Source organism: Polypterus senegalus, chromosome 2 (genome assembly GCF_016835505.1).
Source record: "Polypterus senegalus isolate Bchr_013 chromosome 2, ASM1683550v1, whole genome shotgun sequence".
Taxonomy (NCBI): Eukaryota; Metazoa; Chordata; class Cladistia; order Polypteriformes; family Polypteridae; genus Polypterus; species Polypterus senegalus.
In genome coordinates this window covers 75,836,830-75,860,118 of record NC_053155.1, presented here as the reverse complement: position 1 = coordinate 75,860,118, position 23,289 = coordinate 75,836,830, and the positions used below count along the sequence as shown (strand labels likewise).

At 38.4% G+C, this 23,289-nt stretch overlaps 1 protein-coding gene across 1 annotated transcript; it reads right to left on the bottom strand.

The window, feature by feature from the left end:
* Positions 1 to 509: 509 nt before the first annotated feature.
* LOC120524223 lies at positions 510 to 6,821 on the bottom strand. Its single transcript, XM_039746088.1, has 3 exons — positions 6,790 to 6,821; positions 5,899 to 6,370; positions 510 to 1,465 (listed from the first exon to the last, which is right to left on the bottom strand). The coding sequence occupies exons 2-3, from the start codon at positions 6,340 to 6,342 to the stop codon at positions 749 to 751; spliced, it is 1,161 nt and encodes a 386-aa protein (XP_039602022.1). The 5' UTR covers positions 6,343 to 6,370; positions 6,790 to 6,821; the 3' UTR covers positions 510 to 748.
* Positions 6,822 to 23,289: the final 16,468 nt, after the last annotated feature.

Below are 23,289 nucleotides of genomic sequence, written 5' to 3'. Positions count from 1 at the left end.
AATAGCTCACTTCACTACTGTGATTAAGTAGATCAAATTATACCTTAACAATTGTAAAATCACTCCAGGGATGATGATGTCTGTATAGAGGCACTTTACAAAATAAGGTCTGACAGGTATTGTCCAAGGTGGTGCCATTGTTACCCGCCTCGCTTTCCAGGGAGCGGTGTTCAAGTTACTGAATGTGTGGAGCTTATACCATCTCCCCGTGTCCCCATGTTCTTCTATGGCTACATCAGTTTCCACCCACTTAGCCCACAGTGGCTTCCTGCCTTGTGCCTTATGCTGCCAGAAGAGTTTTCAGTTTCCTATGATTTCAAGATGTGTTAAAAAATCAGTTTGCTGTGTTTGAATTCAACTGTGTTTGATTTTCTTTTTTAATACTTCTGGGTATAAGTGCAAAAGATTACTTGGGTTTTGCTCCTTACCTGTAATATTAATAGTCACAAGAAAAATTCTGCACCTTTTTTGTGATATAACATGTTGTTTCCACAATGAACACAATACCATTAATATTCCTCTTATTTTTATTCAAATAAAGTACAAGTATGTTTTGCTGACAATCATTGCACATATGTGTAAATTATAAATTGCTGATTTATTAATAAATAGTAAAGAAATTTTATTACAAAGAAACACTAAACTCAATATTGGAAAAAACATCTGCTCCACAGAGAAAAGCCATGCACCACCCATCCTGCCTTTTCTTCTTGAAACTCTCCATGTTTTTCCTTCTAAATTATTCTTTTTACCCAAAAACACACACTGTCCCAGAGGCTAGACGGTGTTTATATTCATACTGAAAAAAGGATGCCTGGGGGAAGTTACACTTCACCTCCATCTTGTCAGGAACCACGTGCACTAACACATTTTCACCAAGGCCTTCTTCCAGCTTCTGTTGCATTCTGCTTGCCAGGTAAGAACGGGCATACATTGGATCAGCTTCAATGGTGGCATACACATCTGGTGGAGGGTTAGGAATCTTCCATTCCAAGTCTACAATCAGCTGGTGAATGCGGTTCTTGTCCAGAGAAGATGGAGTGTCACGGTAGCAAACAACTACCTGCTCACCTGACGAGTCCCCAACACAAATGAAATTCTTAGCTGTGCTTTTCTCTACATCGCTTTGCTCATTCTGCTTCTCTTCCTCCACCTTTCTACTTTCCTTATGTATCATTACTGCCCAGCGCAGCCAATCATAGTTTTTCTCAAGAGTCTTCAGGATGGTTGAGGCCTGCTCCTCCCATAAGGTTTCCCTCTTTTTTCCTTCTTGCAACAGTCTGCTGACATCGGCTTTGGCTTGCTCCTGAAAGTAACCTGCACACTGACAGGAGACTGCCTTCATCTTTTTGTAGAGGGCTCCCATCTTTTCAGACCAATTTTTAATGAGCAGGGCCTGATCCCTGCCTGTCAGTGAGGCCTGAGTGAACAGGCACAACAAACCGGTACCAAGGACAAAGTTCACCTAGCATGGAAACATGGAAGCAAAGAAACATTTTTAATAAATGTTCAACTGTGCAAGCTTAATTCAGTTTTATTACAGTGAGGGGCATTTAAAATTTTGAAATTAGGGTACAATGACACATCTTCAATACTACAGCATCTATTTCTTGAACTGTAGCCTGACTTGTCATCATTGGGAACAAGGCAGAACTCAACTGTGGAGGCAACACTCATCAGCTTCACAGCACACCCTCATACTGTGACAATTTAGAGTATCCACTGCACCAGTGTCTTTGAACTGTAAGATTAAACCTGAAACCCCAAAGCAAATCCACAAAAATCCAGAAAATAGATTTCAATTCCATACAAAAGATATTCTTCTCAAGACTCTAACAACACTCTAAGTTTCCTGGCCTGGATAAAGCATGTTTAGAAAATGGATGCATGGCTGGATTTGATGGTGTAATATGACTGTGGCACAGTGAAAACCCTGCCAGACAGAGAAGGATAAGTTAACTCAAGGATAAATTAGCCAATCAATTTACACAAGCAATAACTGCAAACTGGGAATTGTGAGGCAGCAGTATTTGAGAGAGCGTTATGATAGCTTCTTATTCTTCAGGTAAGGAAGACAAAAGTTTCAAGATAATTGTTATACTCATTAATCATTGATTAGCACATGCTAACCATAATTTCATTGTACATGTGACAATAACAATCCTATAAACCCATAATCACAGTGCCATCATACCACCCAATGATGGAACAGTTTCTTGCTTCTATAGTGATGAGATGATTAGTCAACAAAAGTTTATCAGGCTCAAGGACAACAGTGTCAGTACCAAATCTACAACGAGCAATGCTTTCTACATGCCAGTGTTAGAATATTATAGGATTACTAGTGACTGGCAGTTCTGTTACACATGGTATTCCTAGGATGAAATTACCAAATGATTGAAAGAATGGCATTCAAGAAGGGGTAGGAGAACACATTCCCAAAGAAACTAGATAGCAGGTGGCCCACCTGAATCCAGGAGGGATCCCCTACTTAGATGGAGACGGAGATCATGGGGGATTGCCAAGTGGCTAGAAAACCTGCCGGCTTCTAGATGGAACATATTCATGGACAGAAACATACAGGTCCTTCTTCATACACATGGCACACTCTTCATGAATCACTCTCACAGGGCACCTGGGGCACAAACTCAGCTCCTTATTCCATGTAAACAGCGGAAAGTAACCATTTAGCCCATAAAGCCAAAGGAGAACTTTATGAATTCAAGTGACTGATCAGGCCCATGAGTGCAAATGTGTGTCCTCACTGCAGCTGGGTCACTCCAGCAAAGTCTGGTGCCTGGGTAACATGGAGGTTTCCTTGGCAGCACAGCTCTTTAAGAGCCTCGAGGGTTCATGAGTGCTGGAGTTTTGGAGACTGCTGGCTAGAGTTCTAACCTAGTGTTCCTGTGGCCAAAGAAGGTCTGCCATTGACCCCAGAATTGCATTTTTAAATACCACAGGCCATAGCACATAGAGTTAAGAGGAACACAGAAGATGATGGCTCACTGGTGAGAATAACCAGGGTTTTGTGTGTAAGACAGAGAGAGAGAACGGAATGCTTTGTGTGCAGCTTGGAAAGTGGATGTTTGAAAGGCAACTTACTGCACTTGGGAGAGGGGCAGACCCCAATGAACAAAAGGGTTTTTACTTTGCTCTCCTTCTTTGTGAATGGTGTTCTTCCAAATCCATTCTGCTAAGGTGAATTTTATAAGTAACAATAAACAAATCAGTGGTAATTTCTAACACTTGTTTGCATTACACCTGAAGTATGGATGGGCACAATGAAGGTACTGTCCCTTTACAATATTACTACTTAGGAATCATTACTTCTCATTATTTTGAATGGTTTAGAACATTTCTGTCATTTTAGAATGATATTAGAAGCAACATACAATTTGCATTGAACTTTTTTATTATTACTACTATTCACTACTACTTTTTAGTTAATTATAAATTTGTAAGGGTGATATTGCACTTTTTCTTTTGCATTTTTAATAGCTGACTGAAAGGCCCATGAAGGTGAAATAGTGGATTCCTAAGGAAGGGGTAGATGTGAGACAGGATTCCGGCTGGTTGGAAAGACCGAGGGCAAAACTGTATTTAGGACATTATCTTCGCCTAGACATTAGAGAGCAGCCCCCCTGGGTTACTACAGCACCAACGATCCCTGCATGGGCATGCTGGGAGTTGTAGTTTGGAGCAGCCCTGTTGTGCTCCGTGGGTGCTGCCAGGGGGTGCTGCAGGTGCAGCTGAGTCCTTAGAGGAACTGCTTCCACCACACCCAGAAGTGAAGCTGGAAGAAGTTTAAGAAACACCTGGAGCACTTCCGAGTGGACTATAAAAGGAGTTGCCTCACCACCAGTTAATGGGCCAGAGTCGTGAGGTGGAGGACAAAGCTTGCGAGGAGGAGTGGAGGCGACAGAGAAAGAGAGAGAAAGAAACAAGGACTCTATTGTGTTGTGTTTGATGCTTTCTGTACTGTGCTAGGTAGTGGGGAGAAAAAAAAACGCTTATTTAAATAAATAAACACTTACTTAAATAAAGGTGTGCTATTTGGCAGGACTTGTGCCTCAGCCTGTCTGTGTTGGGGTTTGGGGAGCAGTATGCCCCTGGTGGTCCACATAGCATATTCCATAGACACCATTGACTAGAGCCTGATTAAACTTGTCCTATATTATCAAATTCCAAGCAACCGTTTCTGTTCAGCTCTGTTGTCTCATTTCTGAGGCATCAATTGCTTCACAAAAAGCCAAGCTGATTGTTTCTGAATATTGTCAAACGCTAAATCACCTTTAATTTATAAAGACAGTGTGCACAGTCTTCTTGGTATTTGCCATTTTGTAAAGTTAAAGACTTATGCAGTGGCAAAGCTTCACAACTACAGTACAGACTGATAATTCTATCCCAGCTTTCTGAGAAACAGAATGTGGTAAAGAAACAACCAGAATGAGCTGGGAGTTAAAGTAGGCCCCAGTACTAAAGTGGTAAACACAAGTAATCATCTAGGCCAAGATGTATGTTAACAAAGGTCTTCTTCTACATGGCAGTCAGTGTTGTCTAGTGGCTTTTAATTCAAAGACTGTAAGTTTAACTTTCATCACTGACTACTCCAGTAAGCCTCTTAACGTTCCTATCCTCCAAAAAAATATTAATGAATTGTAAGGGTAAGTCCAGTCTTAAAAATAAAGGTTCTAAAGTGTTTTTCAGACCATTGCTAGGGGAACCATTTTTGGTTTCAAAAAGAACCATCCCATTAAAGGTTCAAGAAAGAAGTTTTATTTATTGAGATCCATCACAAGCTTCATAAATAACCATAAACAGAAGATAACTGATTTGCGAAATCCTATCGGATTAATGATTTTAAAAGGACTGTCAATACATGCAGTCACACAGGCTAAGTTCAGGTTTTCCTGGTATGTTAGTATGCTGCTAGGTAGCCAACAATACGTTCAGCATTACTTATATGTATTTCCACATAGTAGGAATCTTGCCAAAAATGCAAAGAACCAATTTCATATGCAAAGAACCCATCCCAGAATTAAAAGGTTTTTTGTGAAGCAATGATTGTATAAGAAACTGCACAACCCAGTCAAGGGCCATTATAGAACCATTATTTATAAGAATGTAGGAGAAAAAGAGGAAGGCCTAATCAAAGGTTTATGGATGTGGTGAGACAGGACATGCAGGTGATGGGTTTAAAAGAACAAGATGTAGAGGACAGAAAGATATGGAAGAAGATGATCCACTGTGGCAACCCCTAACAGGAGCAGCTGAAAGAAGAAGATTTATAAGAGTGTAGGAAGGTGTTTATAAAAGGGCAATTTATAAAGCAAAGGTTGTTTGCATTCTTTTTAAATTAGTATGCAGTTAGGATATTCATTTATACTCTCTCACATCTTTAACTTAACTCACAAGGTAACCTCAATTCTGAACTGCTTTAAGCAGGTTTGAGGATGTAATATTATGGTACATTATTTTAAAAGGTGATTTTATTCCATTATTTTAAAGTATTTGGGTGATACTGGGTGATAAGCCCATCCACTCTACCAGCACCAGTGACACAGTACCAAGAAGCTGGAAGAAGCACTGTGTACAGAACAAAGACTCAACGATAAATGATAAACCCACACCCTCCCTGCATTACTTTTTTTTGCACTGACTGTCTGTTGTATTTCAGCCAGGATTTCTCCCCTAGCTGGGGTTCATATCTTTGTTTCATGCCTTCTTTGTTTCTTTTAGATTCTTTTGTTTTTATTATTTTGTTTATTTTTGCTTGCTTTTGATTATGTTTACTGATTGTGTCACAATGAAAATGAGATAACCGCCACATCTTTAGCAAAACAAAAGCAGTGAATAGAGAAAATGCTAAAAAACACCCACCTCTCCCTAAATACTAACCTTCTCACAGAATTCTCTCATTTCCCAGCGCTTGGGTTGATAGTCTCTCACAATGTTGTCAAGTAGTGTGGGCTGTTTTGTCAACACTGAGATCCCCATTAGCCGATTGTAGAGAGCTGTCAGCTGTCTCTCCAGACGGTACTCTGACACATAGCGCAGAAAGACTTCCGTCTCTGTCTTGGTGTGCTCACGCTCTGCTCTGATGACTGCCCCCAGCTGGTAGTACACCACCACCACATCATCTTCAAAGCTATGCACCTCTGCATCCTTCAGAAGTCCTTGCCCTGTACCCAGTTCCCGATCAATCAACTCCAAATTCTTTTTCACAAAATCAATCTCGTCTACTTTGGCCGAGCCATCCAAGAATGAGCAGATGCCCAGCACCAAGGCTCGCATTGTCTGCATGTAGCCCACAGGCTCCAGGACCTTCCCAAATAGAGCCATATTTGTGCATTCAGTTTCTGGCTGAATACTATTTAACGATAGAAACAAAAAAAAAATGTGGTTTAGTTGCTGTGAAGATGTGGATAATATATTCCAAAAGATGTCGTACACAAGAAGATTTTTCCTTTCTTATTAAATTACTAAATAATAAAAATAATAAAATAATATAACAAAAATAAAAATAATAAAATAACAAAAATTACTAAGACAAATCAGTCATTATGCAGCATTATAAAGCTTTATAAAGCAAATTAAGAATTTACTAAAAAATAAACTTTCAAAAAATGTGTGCCACGGTTTATTTTCTTCTGTAATATTAAAAACAAAACAGTGAAGAGGTTTGTGTATTTCAGATTAGTTTGACCTATTATTGTATAATTACACTGTTTTTTCAAGTTGATTAATGAGGCTCTTATGCCACTAATACAAAGTTATTGCTATCCTTACCCACTTCAGTTGATATTTTGGCACTGCTCAGAGGCAAGAGTATTAAGAGAATATATAAGCTAGTAAGTCATCTGCAATTTATATGCTTCGGCATAACGCCCTATTAAATAAAGAATACCTTATCTCATGTACCAACCTGTACACACACCTCTGTGCCTCCCTACAAGGCTAGTCTCTGGAGTACAGGTTGAGGTCATTTTTAAGCACACACAATAACATTTCAAAGAGAAGAGAATAAAACTTCTATTCATCCATTTTTGAACCCACTTATTTTCATTACAGTGTCACAGCAAGGTAAAGCCTATACCAGCAGTACCAGGGTAAAGCAAAGAACAAATCCTGGGTGCACTCCAGTCTATTACTAGGCACATTCATGCTCTGCACACCCATGTCCTCTTACATCAGGACAATCCAGAGTTAATACTTTCACATTCGTTTGGAATATGAGGAAGCTCAACGCAGGCATTGAGAGAACTAGAAAACCTAACTAAGTTGGTCCCAAGCCAGGAACTGACCTCAGGTGACTGGAGATGGCAATTCTCTGCATTTAATATAATGTAATTATAGAAATAAATTAGAAGATTACTTATATTAACATAGCACATTAAATAATGTCTCCTTGCTGGAATATCTTGACAAATCAGTCTATTGGACTTTTTGAACATTGTGACTGGTGGATAGACTATAGCAAGGCAACAAAAATCTTTGGGGTACAAACTGGGTATCCCTGTTTAAAAAGTAAACAAAAAAGTGAAATAAAATTGGTGCACTGTGGCACAACTAAAAAGATAGCTGATGAAAATCAAGTCACACAGAGTTCACTCTTTCATTTCTTTCTCGGATCTCGCACAGAAGCTCCTTCAGTCTCAGCTCCTGGTTGTGAAACAGCCACCACCTTCCTGGGCATCTCGACTGGAAGTGGAAGGCCAGCACTGGGTGTAATAGCCAGACCTGCATGTCCTCAATGGGCATCTTGAGGCTGCGGGATGGAAGAGAAGATACTGTTAGTGACAGCGCCCACTCTCATCCTGGAGTGGTATCACATATCTCAATCAAGCTGGGAAGATGGCCCTCACAAATACATGGCAACATTTAAATGTAGCAGTCAAGAACTAGAATGTTGAAGTAAAAACTGTTTAGAGAGGTGTATTCAAAGGTACACCCCTTTGCCATTTCAGGTCAACTGCTTCTAAACTGGTCCAGTACAAAGGAGGGTCTGTAAGTCATTAAATGTGCCTTGTAATGGACTGGCACCTGACATTGGCTCACTATGTGACCCTGGGCAAGTCATCTAATTTGTCATAGAAATGTGATCATTCAGTTTTAATTAGGTGATCTTTTTGCATAAAGCCATTAACAGAGTAAATAAGATTTTTTTTTTTAATTCACTGAGTCAGCATAAACAATGTTTTAACTAGTTTGTGAATAACACATTTCAGTAGTCAGTTTTAATTGAAATTAATTACTGAATTATTTTCTCAGTATCTTACATAGACAAGACACTGTACAGCAAGTTATTTCAAGTAAGTTAAAGTAGTAATACTCTGACCAGGGCACCAGAGAGTGGTAACATGTTTCATGTTGATTAGCATCTGCAAGTAAGAATTTCACTATAGTCAGTACATGTGACAATAGTGACAACAGTGACCCTATAAAACTCTAAAGCTATGAACCTATGTATGGCAGGAGAAGCTCTACCACATGAATATGAAGAGTTTGTTTAGGACTTCCACCTTATAGGGATTATGATTGTGCTATTGATCTCTTGCTTGGAGCTCCCCTGCCTTAGCTAAAGAAAAAGTAATTGTGCAAGCTAATTCATAATGGCACAGACTAAAACCAATCAATGACTATAATCATATGTCTTCACATTGGAGGTATTTCTAGTATTTCTAATTTTACAGAATTTATTAAAATCAAATAACATTCCATACACATAAATCGAGTTTTATAAAAGAAGAAGAAAAAAAAAAAGGAAAAGGTTTGAAACAAATCAACCCCCACCCCTGAGAAAGAGAGCTATGCCAACAGTGTAAAACTTTATGCCAGTAAAGACAAATGAATAGATAAAATAATAAATGAATAAAGATAAGTTGACTAAAAGAGGGGAGAGAACCTGCTTCCTCAATTTAAATGCTTATTCTAAAATGTTATTGATTAGATCCTGCCAGGTTTCGAAAAAGTCTTGTACATATCCTCTAAGTGCGAATTTGATTTTTTCCAGTTTCAAATAGTATATAACATCAGTTACCCATTGACTTAGGTGAGTTAGGATACTTCCAATTGAGCAAGATAAGTCTGCGTGCCAATAGTGTAGTAAAAGCAATCACAGTTTGTTTGCCCTTCTCCACTTTAAGCCCATCTGGAAGAACCCCAAACACAGCTCTTAATGGCTTACGAAGGATTGTGACACCAAGGCTGTCTGAGAGACATTTAAAGATTTTGGTCCAGAATGATATTAATTTGGCACAGGCCCAAAACATGTGACCCAGTGAGGCTGGAACCTGATTGCAATGTTCGCAGGTTGGATCTTGCCCTGGAAACATTTTGGACAATTTTAAACGAGAGAGATGTGCTCGAAATATAATTTTATGTTGAATAATTTTATGCTTTGCGCATATGGAGTACAAGTGAATTCTGTGCATTGCTACTTTCCACTCCTTTTCTGAAATATTGATAACAGTAGAGTGTTGTACCGTGTTAGCCATAGATTGATACAGGAGAAAGTAGGGTAAAATGACACCTTTTATTGGCTAACTAAATAGATTACAGGGTCAATTCATCTCAGATGTATTCATTTTGCTAACATTTGAACAAAAAGGTTGTTAAGATGAAAGAAAAAAATCACTTTGCTGTCCCAATATAAGTGAGAGTATTTTTCAGTTTCTTGCCTGATGAAGAGGCCTTAGCTGTCTCGAAAGCTTGCATTTGTAATCTATTTAGTTAGCCAATAAAAGGTGTCATTTCACCCTACTCTCTTCTGAAATATTGAGTAAGAGATCCTTTCCCACTGTCCTCTTGGATTTTTGAAAGGCAGGGACTGTAAAATGGTTTTATATATTGCCGAAATGCTGTCTGAGTCCTCAAGACAATATTTTTTCACGGCATAGAGGTAGGAGGGAGGTGAGGAAAACTGGGCAGGTTCTGTTTAACATTTCTAAGTATTGAGTAGGGCTGAAGGCAACTGTGAAATTTTACTTCTAACTGAAAAGAAAAAAAAAAAAACAGGCTTATACTAGTTCTGGCCTGTTGTGAAAACCTGCATGTATTACTTGTTTTTTTTGTCTTTACTTTATCATTTATGAGCTTTTTGTTTCTTTTAGGAATTTCTCTGTATTATTTTTTATTTCTTGCAGCATTAATCCTAGTTATCCTGTACAACATTGTTGCCCCCTCAGTCTTCATTTAAATTACTGAAACAACTAATATCCTAATCTACGTGATTTTGAAGCAGAAAACATAGAATTAAAAATGAATGGAATGCAAAAAGGGATTAAAGGTGTAAACACGTGTAGAAGAAAACAGTAAAACCTCACTGAGACCTGTACACTCCTCCCTGTGTAGACTGAGAATAATTACTATTTGTGTTTGCTTTTTTGGCTGGTATAGACTGACTATTTATATTACTATTTAGGGAAACCACACCTGCTTTCCATATACTGTATATAATTGCTCTCATAATCTGAAACGTTATTTAAAAAGCCATTTGCCTCCAAAAGCCTCTTTCCTTCTGTTTCTGAAAATTCACAGTCTACATGGAAATAACAAGCACCAGCATACCTCTCAATACAAGGCCTGCCAGAAGCACCAGCACAGATCCTGTTATCTAGGTGGTAAGTATGTAAGAATAGTGGGTGGTCCAGGCCTCTTTTCACAATTCAGAGTCCACTTACTAGTTCCAAATAAAGACAAGAATCCCTTAGTGACTCCCTGCCATTTCCAAACTTGAGAAACACCTCTGGTCTCAGACTTAGTCTTATACTGGTTCTTGGACATCTGCTTTCTCTGATCTCTTCTCACGAAATGCATCTGTCCAGAATTAGAAGCCTATTCCTTGGATCCTAGATACACTCTTTAAGTAAGTAGTCTAGGAGTTATTTGGTGTATTGCTCTAAGACATAATGAAAAAAAATGGCTTCTTTATCAATTTTTTTCATCCAGCAATCAATCGAGTTCTTACTTCTGGCTCTACTGGTATACACAGTCATAGTCACAAGTGCTTAATGCAGGAAAAGTGTTAAATGAAGGAAATGATTGCTGACTTGTCAGGATAACAGTGATAATAATGATAATAATAATTCTTTACATTTATGTAGCACTTTTCTCACTACTCAAAGTGCTCTCCACACAGGGAGAAGCCTGGAAGTGAATCCACAATCTCCTAACTGAAAAGCAGCAGCACTACCCCTGTGCCAGCTGCCTGTTATATCATTAAAATATCTCTAAATTCACTGTGTTAAACATTTTTTTTAATAATTTCACTCTAGTTATTTTTTGTGATTACTGATCATCCAATTTGAATGTGTCCTGATTTGTTCTATTTAATGTGTTCAATGATTATTGTTCTTTTTGTTGTTACAAGATGTTATTCCTTTCCATGTGTTGTTGATACCAACAGCGCCATTGCTAAACCACAAGAGCCTGAAACCTGGCACTCATACAACCTTGTGTTTAATTTCTAATTAGAAAAACAGAATATATTCACACTGCAGCTCAATTCCCACTGTTTCATTTCAGTGTATGTGGCATAAGTCTAATCTTTTAAGAGCAAAAAATGACATGGAATCACAATTTTTCAGAAGGTTTTTCATCCCTTTTTCATCTCAAAATCATGTTCACAATAGTCCTTGCTCTTCTCTCATGTCCACAAAACTGAAAACAATACCAAAGGGCGCAGCAACTAGCATCTTCCTATTAGGTTGCATCTGTCTGAGACAAAATTGTTTTTATTTACACTCACCTAAAGGATTATTAGGAACACCTGTTCAATTTCTCATTAATGCAATTATCTAATCAACCAATCACATGGCAGTTGCTTCAATGCATTTAGGGGTGTGGTCCTGGTCAAGACAATCTCCTGAACTCCAAACTGAATGTCAAAATGGGAAAGAAAGGTGATTTAAGCAATTTTGAGCATGGTATGGTTGTTGGTGCCAGACGGGCCGGTCTGAGTATTTCACAATCTGCTCAGTTACTGGGATTTTCATGCACAACCATTTCTAGGGTTTACAAAGAATGGTGTGAAAAGGGAAAAACATCCAGTATGCGGCAGTCCTGTGGGCGAAAATGCCTTGTTGATGCTAGAGGTCAGAGGAGAATGGGCCGACTGATTCAAGCTGATAGAAGAGCAACTTTGACAGAAATAACCACTCGTTACAACCGAGGTATGCAGCAAAGCATTTGTGAAGCCACAACACGCACAACTTTGAGGCGGATGGGCTACAACAGCAGAAGACCCCACCGGGTACCACTCATCTCCACTACAAATAGGAAAAAGAGGCTACAATTTGCATGAGCTCACCAAAATTGGACAGTTGAAGACTGGAAAAATGTTGCCTGGTCTGATGAGTCTCGATTTCTGAGACATTCAAATGGTAGAGTCAGAATTTGGCATAAACAGAATGAGAACATGGATCCATCATGCCTTGTTACCACTGTGCAGGCTGGTGGTGGTGGTGTAATGGTGTAGGGGGTGTTTTCTTGGCACACTTTAGACCCCTTAGTGCCAATTGGGCATTGTTTAAATGCCATGGGCTACCTGAGCATTGTTTCTGACCATGTCCATCCCTTTATGACCACCATGTACCCATCCTCTGATGGCTACTTCCAGCAGGATAATACAACATGTCACAAAGCTCGAATCATTTCAAATTGGTTTCTTGAACATGACAATGAGTTCACTGTACTAAAATGGCCCCCACAGTCACCAGATCTCAACCCAATAGAGCATCTTTGGGATACGGTGGAACGGGAGCTTCGTGCCCTGGATGTGCATCCCACAAATCTCCATCAACTGCAAAATGCTATCCTATCAATATGGGCCAACATTTCTAAACAATGCTTTCAGCACCTTGTTGAATCAATGCCACGTAGAATTAAGGCAGTTCTGAAGGCGAAAGGGGGTCAAATACTGTATTAGTATGGTGTTCCTAATAATCCTTTAGGTGAGTGTATTTTGCACATGCATGGCACATTCAGGATAGATACATTATTTGAACAGCTTTTTATGTTCAACAACATCATCCAAAGAATGTAAAATGAGGGAAAACATTAAATATTGGAACTTTAAATCGAGATCCTACCTTATTTGAATTTCTCACCTATGCATATTCTCTAGGCCACACCAGTACATCGAAGGAAAACCTAACTTAGGGCTGACATTTTACATGGCTGATGCATGAGTGTAGCATTTTTCTGTTTCATTTGTCCATCATTAATCCCACCTAATTCAGTTCAAGGTCACAGGGGCTGCAGCCTTTTTAAGCAGTTCTGGGCTCAAGGTAGGGGCCAACCCTCAAAAGCCCATCATCTATCAGGAGACACAATGGAGCACAAAGCCACATGCAACCAATTTAGATTTATTAAATAACCTAACATGATATGAGATATGAGAGAACAACCAGAGCACCTAAAGAAAAACCCAGACAAAATGGGGACCAGTCCCAGAATTTGAACCTAGGACTCTGGAGCTGAAAGACATCAGTGGTAACCATTGGACCAACATGCTTCTCTATGCACAAGCTATCTAAATGTTATTTTAACATTTTCATGATATGATCAGTATTGCTAACATGTTTTAGGTCATGAAACTACACTTCATGTGTGCAAACTATGAAAACCATTTTAAAGTCTGAATAATTGATTTTACCTACTTGGTAAAGTTCCTAAGTGGAGTGTAGCAGCTTTATGGAATATTACTAAATGAATTTTCAAACAGCTGCAATTGCAGGATATACAATTGGAAAATGGTGTATACAAAAATCAACCACATCGTTACTACTTTCTTCACATTTATTGCTTTGGAAACTCCTTGTAACTTATAGAAGATGGCAGAAAAAAATGTGTCAGATAGGCCAAACACCAACATGTATTTGACAAAAAAAATTGCAAATTCTAACAAAAATAAGATATAAGATCAATTCAAACATTTAGACTAAAATGTTCACATTCTTTCACTCTCTTCCCCAAGGCCACTAGCCAATTGTCCTCTTTAAACTTTACCAAGGTTATTTTATTTTTCACATGGCTAAAAGTATGTTCTTCATGTAAACTTTACCTGGAGCTCACTAACTGATAAGCTGCAAAATCAATACAGTAAAGTACACAATCCTGTAAATGTTAGTGAGGACAGTCTTTCAAGGACAATAAAAGATACTGTTCACTAAACAGCGGATTTAGAAGGAAAACATATGAAAACATTGCTTCTCGTGTTAAAATAGTGTTTCAGAGTAACTATGCAATTAGAATGAAAACTTAATTTTCAATATGTGACCCTGCACTGGCCACTTAACCTGCCCATACTGTATAAGAGTATAAAAAACACACTGTGATTTGTCTGTCAATTTGAAAAACTACGTTAGTGATATCAATATGAAATGCAATGCTTTTGCATGACTCTACCCAGGAGAATCACTTCAGGAAATGGATGTATATTGCAGAAGAACATGAATCTGTTAGAGTAGGATTGTAGAGGGAAATCTAAGTCCTTGAAATGGATGCATTAGGCAGGGGGTAGTTATTGTTCGAAGAAAGAAATATTTAAAGCAAAGGATCAAATCCTTAGTTTTTGGGTCTTAAGGTAAGGGTTCTGCTTTCTTCTAGTTCACGATTTAGCATAGTGTAGGACCACATGCTTTCATGGCCAAGAACTCTGAAAGTTTAGTGCCAGTCACTGACTCTGTTCAAAACTCTATGCATGTCAGTTAACCTGTTCCTACCCATGATGCACAAATAGAAAATACCTGTAATGTTCTTGAAAAGTGTTTTCAGGTGGCTTTCAGCACATAAGATGTAATAAAATCAATTTCACTTTCATCAATAAGGCTATCTCTGATCCCATTGCAGAGTATTGTTCAATAATCTTATTACCTTTAATGTATGCAGGCAACACAAAAAAATAATGTAGAAGAAATTGATGTAGTAGCAGACAATTTCAAGAAGTCCATCCAAACATTTCAACTAACAACTACAGCCCTCCTGCAAAAACTCAACATTCAAAATAATAGACTATAATGTAGCTAAAACAAGATGATATGGCACATGTGGAAAATGTCATTCTTGATCACAGGTTAATATACTGTACACTATTGTAACTCCTCAGAACTGTGTACTCTTTTTAACCAGGATTGAAGTTGTTTTAACTTCAGGCAGAGTGAATTATTACCTGCTGTAAGCATTATGCGATACTCAAAATGTCTCTGACAGCTTTACTCCTACACCAATACAAAATAATCACAGGTGACACAGTGCCACCTCCTGGCATACTCTAGGAACCTAATTAAAACTTTCATGCCTTGACGCTGTTTATGCCAACTTTAGCTATATGCATTATGTTTGGCAATAGCCTATGGAGCCCTTTTATCAGGTGTATCTTCTTCTTAAATTGGGTGTTGTAAGATGACCTTAGTTATAATTTACTGCTCACTTTTAAAGTGCCCCTGTTTATCTTTAGTCTGGCAATTCTCTTCTCTCTTTTTCACGTTTATGACTTTCACTTATCTTTTGGTTTGGTGATTTGTTTTTAGTGTTACTCCTGTTTAACTAGGCATGATTTTATTTACAATAAAAGTTTGACCATTCCTTGTTTTGTTTTGCTTTTGTCTATGTATAACAATTTTAATGTCCTTTTTATTGTTATCTCTAAATTAGCATTTTTCATGTTTTTTTTTTGTTGTTTTGTTTTTATGTAGAGTAATTTTGCTAATATCATTTTAAGTAAATATTGTGTAATAGTTTAGAATTGTATATATATATATGTTGTAAACGCTAGGGGTCACTGTTGCTCTGGACACCGAGTAAAGTCCCAAGAAGTATTTTAATACTTTTTCTTCTTAGAGGCAGTGAGACAGTGAGCAGGTTGAGCTGCCAGTCATCCATCACATTGCTGCTCCCTCTGCTGAGGACTGTGGGGCGAAGCGTCCAGTCCCACGAGGATTGTCCTTCTCCAGTAGGGGCTGTCTGCTGTGGCTGGACCGTGGCTTTGCCCTGAAAAGTAATAGCAAGAGACCTGTGGGGAGATACTACACAAATGTTGTCATCTAACATCCTCCCCAGTTCTCAGCAGACATTTCTACCACACATGACTGGGCCAGTGGCATTCGTAATACAGCCGCCTCCCTCCTGATATTCGTGTCTCTCGGGTTTGGAAACAGGCTGGGAATGCCTGCTCCGCCCCTCAGCTAGCTGAGGGTGGACTGCCTTCCCGCCTCCATGGAGAACATCCTTTAGATGTGCATGAGCTTATCATTTGAAGACTACCCTGTCAGGAGATCTCTGCTTTTCTTGTGGGATCTGGGGTTTACCACAATCTGAGTCTCTTTATGCGTAACTGTATCCCTTTTGATTTTCGGTCAACCAGTGCCGATGTATCAAGGGTTGAGATAACCCGGAAGTCTGCACTACCCAGCTGTTCTGACTTATCCAACCTTTCTACCGAGCACTCGGTCATCACCCCTCTGTCAATTGTCAGATGTGAAGCTACTTTTCAGCCGATATCAGTAGATCATACCTCCTGTTCGCTATATGTCCCTTTTTCCTGTATAATACCGGCTTGACTTACCTGTACTGCCGAATTTATTACTTGGGGAAGCCCCTGACCAAACTGCTGCATGTACTCCTCTATTCTTCTTAAAGGCACCTCGGCCATTGCTCCCAGTTCTTCGATCATCTTCTTGATTGAATATAGCACCCAAAAAAACTTTTTATAGGCTGGATTAGCCTTTCCAGCTCCGGCACATCGATATTGTTACATTGATTAACTGGAAACAGGTTGAGCCAATCATTAAACCTGCCTCCTGGCTGTGAGCCAGCAAGCATGGCAATTTCTTATACTGTTTCTTCTTAGCGACAGTGCCTTAAGCACCACAGCCACAATAATCATACACAGGTAAATACTCAAAATATACACAACTCTCCTCCACAGCTCCCAGCAAGTTTTGTCCACCTCCACCTGACTCTGGCTCGCTTGCTGGGTTTACAGAAGTCCTTTTTGTAGTCCTTTACATGGAAGTGCTTCTGTCATTCCGCCAACATGACTTGCTAGCACTTCTGGGTCAGATGGAGAACTGGCTTTTTCTTCAGTCCGGAAGTACTTTGGAGTTTCTGTCCTTGTGACTTGTGAGTACTTCTGGGATATGGATGAGGCATGACTTCCCCAGTCCTTTCACAGCTCCTCCTGGCTGCACCCATGATACCCAAAATGTCTGAGAAACCGAACTCCAAGTCCCAGGATGCCCTGCCAGAATCTGGGGCACCACTACACTCCAGGAGAGCAGCCATCTAGCATTTTGGGGGAGGCAGTGTCCAAAAGTAGCTGCTTTCCCCCATCCTTCCATCCTTTTGGTGTCCCGGCCAAGTTCAGCTGCCAGCCGTCCATCGCAATGTTTCAAGGCAACATTCCTTGTGCTCTGTGGATGAAATTTTAAAAGGCAGTGCTAGCATGATGTCTCTTCTAAGTGACTGCCCTTTGCCTTTGTTTATTTTTGTGCTGTATAAATAAAATAAAATTGACTTCACTTAACTTGAAGCTGAGGAGACAAGTCCCTCAGAAGTTATTTGATTGGTAAGGAATTAATTTCATTGGTGTAAGTATTTTCTTGGCTTTTTTGGGTTATTGTGGATCTTTGCTTTGTCTTTGGTTACTTTTTTCTCGATTGCAGATTTGGATTTGCTAACCTTGGATTGACCTTTAGGCAAATTCTTTTACCTATTTTTTGCCTTTTGCCCTATTTGTTCTCCTTTTTCATAAAACTAAATAATTCATTTATGAACAGTTTTTTGATTCCTGTGTCTCCTTAAGGTAGAGGATTATGGATATAATCTTGTCTGATGGTCATGTTTGTGAATTTTAAGCATTTTGAACAGTACTTGAAGTGGAACCAAATTACTGGTGATACTCTTTTTATGGAGACACTGTGACATTCAATCAGAGTTAGAGGGTGGGCCCCCTGTGAGGCCTTGAATTCTGGGATACATCAACACTCAAATGGTGGGGAATCACTCTATGAAGAATTGTGAAAAGGTGGCTTTAGTCACTGGTATACTAAGAAAAGTGGCCAGTATCGTGAAACTTCAATAGTGAAAATACAGTGAGAGTTCATCAAAGACCTATAGTGGGGTTGCTCCCTAGGAACCTTCAAGTGTTAGAATACATCAACAAATTAACATTCAATTGAAGAACAAGTTGGGGGTGTCATGTGGAAACCTCTGTGAAAGTACACAAAAAAGTGCCAGTACTCTATGTTGAGTTTGGAAGTGGTCCAAGTACTGTGTACCGGTGAGTACTGGCCCACTTTAAGCACTGGTTTTGAACTTTTAAATACCTGAGTTCCACTTACCACCTGTGCAGACGTTGAAACTCACCTCTTGAAATTCGTGACATGTCACTTGGGTGAGGCCTTTTTTGTTGTCAGATTCAGTGAAGTCTTGGCCTGGTTTATGGAATTTGCAACCATTTTGCTCCAGTATACTTACCAAACATTAGGTAAGGAAGTGATGAGAGTGATAGCCAATTAGAGATGTAGGATGATTAGGTGACCAGAATGACTAGGCCATTGAGGGCAGTTTAGACTAGACATTGGGATACACTCAGCTCTTTACAAAGAATGCCCAGGGATATGACCACAGAGAGTCAGGACCTTGGTTTTATGACTTATCTAAAAGATGACGACATTTTTACAACACAGTGTCCCCATCATTGCACTGGAGGATTGGGATACACATTCAGACCACAGGTTAGGTGCCCCCTGCTGGCCTCACCAGCACCTCGTTCTGCAGCAATTCAAGGTTTTCTTAGATGGTCTCCCATCCAAGTACTGGCCGGGCCCAAACATGCTGCTGGATAACAACAAAAGAAAAATCAACGAGTACATGCAGACAGCCTGAATGTTTCAGTTATCAGATTTTGGAAGTAAACAAAACAAAGCAAAAATATTTGAATGTTCTGAGTTCATCATCTTGCTAGCGGTTTTTTGTAATGATTGTAATGGCAATCAAGTAATAAAGACAATTGATAAAAAAGTCAGTTTTTCCTGTTTTAAGGCTTCCACCTTAATGATGAAATAGATTAGTAAAGAATTAAAATTAGACAGAAAGAGAACAAGTTACTTCTTATTTATCCTTTTTACCCTAACAGGGATAAGTGCCAATATGATAATAGGCTCTGTAGCCACAATACTTGGCAACAATATGAAATCAAGGTTAAAGCCATGGTATGAAACAATGTACTTTTTCTTAAGTTTACAAAATGTCCTCAAAAGTTCAGAAGCAGTGTCTCTATGACCAAACAGTGAACTTTGTGAGCTGGAATGTCAAAGGTCTCAATCACGATCAAAACAGAAAAAAAGTATTTTCTCACCTAACCGGTCTGAATGCCAAGATAGTATTTTTTATAGGAAACTCACTTAATAATAAGGACTAGTTTCGGTTGCAAAGAGATTGGATTGGCCAAATCTTTCACTTCGTCTATACAAAGAAAACTAGAGGTACGAGAATCTTAATAAACAAAACAATAACATTTGCAGTATCAAACATAGTATCTGATCATGAAGGGTGATATGTCACGTTGATGAGTAATCTATTTATCTATAGTCTATATAGTCTATATAGATATATGATCTATATATCTAACGTAATTTTGACAAATTTCTACGCACCTAACGTGGATGATATAGATTTCATCCAAAATGTATGTACATCTATTGCTAATGTGAACCCTAATAAAATTATAATGGCCAGAGACTTTAATTGTGTTTTAAATCCTGACATGGATAGGTTTTCATCTACAGGGGTGATAACATCTAACAATGGAAAAATAATCACACAATTTGTAATGGATCATAACTTATCAGATCCATGGAGATTTTTAAAACCAAATTCAAGAGCATACTCATTCTTCTCACCAGTACATCACAGTTACTCAAAAATTGATTATTTCTTTATTGATAATAATTTATTGCCACCACTCATCTCGTAGCTGGCATCTTAACCCCTGTCATTAGTGGGAACTATACAGAATTCATCTCTGAGCAAACTGATTATTTTTTAGAGACAAATGAATCCTCAGAGGTCTCTGCAGGAATACTCTGGGAAACTCTGAAGACTTTTTTAAGATGACAGATTATTTCATATTTTTCCCACAAAAATAAACCTAAATCCATGAAGGCATTTGTATCCAGCAGGGGCGCTAGCTCCCTTGATGGAATAAGTTCTTTTGTAATTGCAGCATGTTTCATAACCCAAAACTATATAGATATAATATAAAAAGGCGATACCCTTCCCTTAGTGATACAGCAGTAAGAAATCACATAGGTAAAATAACTTAGCTTTCTTTCATGACAGTTTACATGGCATAACAGACGAGGAAGCCATGACAAAAACCCAGTTCAGGAGTGGGAGCCCCATGTATAGAGTTTGCCATTTTCATCGCTGTATTGGAAGGATTTTCCGGATCGGATAACGGTATCTCCCATCTGTCCGTCGGCTTCAAAGGTTTGCCAGGCAATATTCCAAGGTTTTATACTCTTCCTTCATGTGCAGGCCCCCACTTAGGTGAATAATACAATTTCAAACAAAGCAAAGAGAGGGTACAATTTCATTCTGAGTTTGACACACTCAAATAGTGCACGTTTGCCCATTTTGCAGTAGTCCTTAACTTGTCTTGTCTTAAAATGCTTGCCTAGCAGTTCTTATATGGTCAACTCCTGTGTGCTAAATTAGGCTTTGTGTTAGCTGTACTTGTGAGTAGAAAGAACAGTGGATTCATAAAATATTTTTGTAAAGCGCACAGTGACATATTAAACTTATATACTTATTACAGCATTATCGTTAATTAATGAAATTACCAGGATAGATCAAGAATATGCCAGGTCTCCAAATGAGGGACTTTATAGGAAAAGACAGGTCTTGTAATCAGAATTTAACCTCTTGACAACAAAAGAAATGGAACAGCTCATCTTTAAATTGTGACATTAATACAATGAACACAGAGAGAAGGCTAATAAAATCTTAGCTCAATGAATCCACAAGCAGGAAGTTTTCAATGCAATAACATAAATTACCAATACAGATGGAGATAAAATCATTGACCATAAAAAAAATCCACACACTTAGAGTATTATAAACCCTTATATTCTATGCAGTTTAAAGACGATAAGACACAATCTAATTGGATTTTCAAATAATTACAAATACCACAGCTAGATACTCTTAGTGAAGATGAACTGGATAAACCTCTGTCACTCTCAGAATTACTAGACACTATGAACTCACTTCAGTGTGGAAAAGCAGCTAGCCCTGATGGATATGCAGTGGAATTTTATAAAGGTTTTTCAAATAAGTTAGCTGCACTATTAATAGCAATGTTTATAGAAACAAGAGACAATAAAATTCTACCTCAAATGTTTCACCGTATATTGTAATTTTTCAAAAAAAAAAGTAAGGACTAGCTACAATATGCATCATACAGACAAATTTCAGTTCAGAATAATGATGTTAAGATACTCTCCAAAGTTCTGTCTAGAAAGACTGAGAAAGTGCTTCCCTCTGTAATATCACAAGACCAAACTGGATTTATAAAAGGCAGACAACACCATTTTTCCACTACTTCCAAATCAGAAACTTCACTAAAAATGAATCTGCCCTCACTTTTCCTCACCTCCCATCCATTTCTTTTCCAGAGGCAATACTGATCAGTCTTGAAGACTCAGACAGCATCTCAACAATATATAAAAACGTCTTAAAGTCTCTTCCTTTCAAAAATCCCAGGGTACGATGGGGAAAGAATCTTTCACTTAACATCTCAGAAAAGGAATGGAAAACTGCCATCCACAGAACACACTCCAGCTCTATATATGCAAAGCATTCAATCATCCAACTTAAAATCTTTCATTGAGCACATTTACCAAACTGAAAATTGTCAAAAGGGTATCCAGGGCAAGATTGAACATGTGAACATTGCAGTTTAGCTCCAGCTTCACTGGGCCACATGTTTTGGGTGTGCGCCAAATTAACATCATTTTGGCCTGTCAAAAAGCCTTGGTGTCACAATCGCTCCTAACCCATTGTGTTTAGTGTACTCCCAGATGGGCTCAAATTAATTGTAATTGCCTTTACCTCCTTATTAGCAAGTAGACTTTTTTGCTCAACTGGAAAATCCCAGTATACCATTTATAAACAGTGGGTAAATGATGTTCTATACTATTTGAAATTGTAAAAAAATAAATTCTCACTTAGCGAATCTGTCCAAAATTTTAAAAAAAATAGGTAAGATCTAATTAATCAAATCTTATAATAAACATTTATATCGGGGTAAAGGACATTTTCCTCTCTTTTTGTTTTAAAGATTAGCTCATGTTGTAGTCTCTCCTCTCTTTCTCAAGGGTGGAGAGCGTTAAGTTTGACATGATTGTATATAATGTTGTTTACTCCAAATAATATCAATGAAGTTAAATTTAAAAAGTAGTGTCCTGTCAAACATTAATCTTTTAGATCAAAAAAATAAATTGAATATTAACTTTTGGTTTATGCCAATGCAGAACTCACCAAGTTTCCATCTGCTCATGTAAGCTATCTGCAAAAAGAATGATTACATGGAGGATATTCATTCTCAAGTGTTTATAAGAGTACTGTCATGAGTGATATTATAACGGTACCATAACATGTTGCCACTCTCTGATGCAGTGATAAACTGGAAAGTATTAAAACATATCCCTCCATTTAGCTTCGGATAAAACACAAATACACTTACCTGCTGTACCTCTTACCCGATTTCTATACCACTTGTTCAGTTGGAAAATGCTAAATATCTTTGTTTTCTAAAATCGTTCCCTTTTCTGAAAGAATTTTATTTTGAATGCATGTTGTGACAACTAGTACTGGTTATACAGTACAATGAAGTTCACATTCAGGCGTCACCCATAGAATACTGACACTATAAAATACAAACAAGAATCAATGAATACCACGAGACAGTGAAAACAATACAGTTGTACATTTGTTTTTGTTACCCCATGTTGATACACCTATAGTTGTAGAAATCAAATAGTTTAGGTAAACAATGAATTCCTTTATTCTCCGTTAATGAATGATGAATTTCTGTATGGCAAGCGGATATTATACTTTGTTGTTTTGCTTTTTATAAAATACTTGAACGAATCAGTTTTTATCTTGGGGGGGAAAAAACACTACTCTCTCGCAGAGCTGCGTATGCTGACCTCGCCCTTTGGATGATAAATAGACGTGTGATTCCCACGACTCCTCCTACCGGTAGGGGGCAACAAAACG

Bases quoted from the DNA above. Each gene is read 5' to 3' on its own strand.
- LOC120524223 (XM_039746088.1), bottom strand. From the start codon at position 6,342: ATGGCTCTATTTGGGAAGGTCCTGGAGCCTGTGGGCTACATGCAGACA. The intron at 1,466-5,898 runs GTTAGTATTTAG...TTTCCATGCTAG, and splicing joins TGAGAGAATTCTGTGAGAAG to GTGAACTTTGTCCTTGGTAC.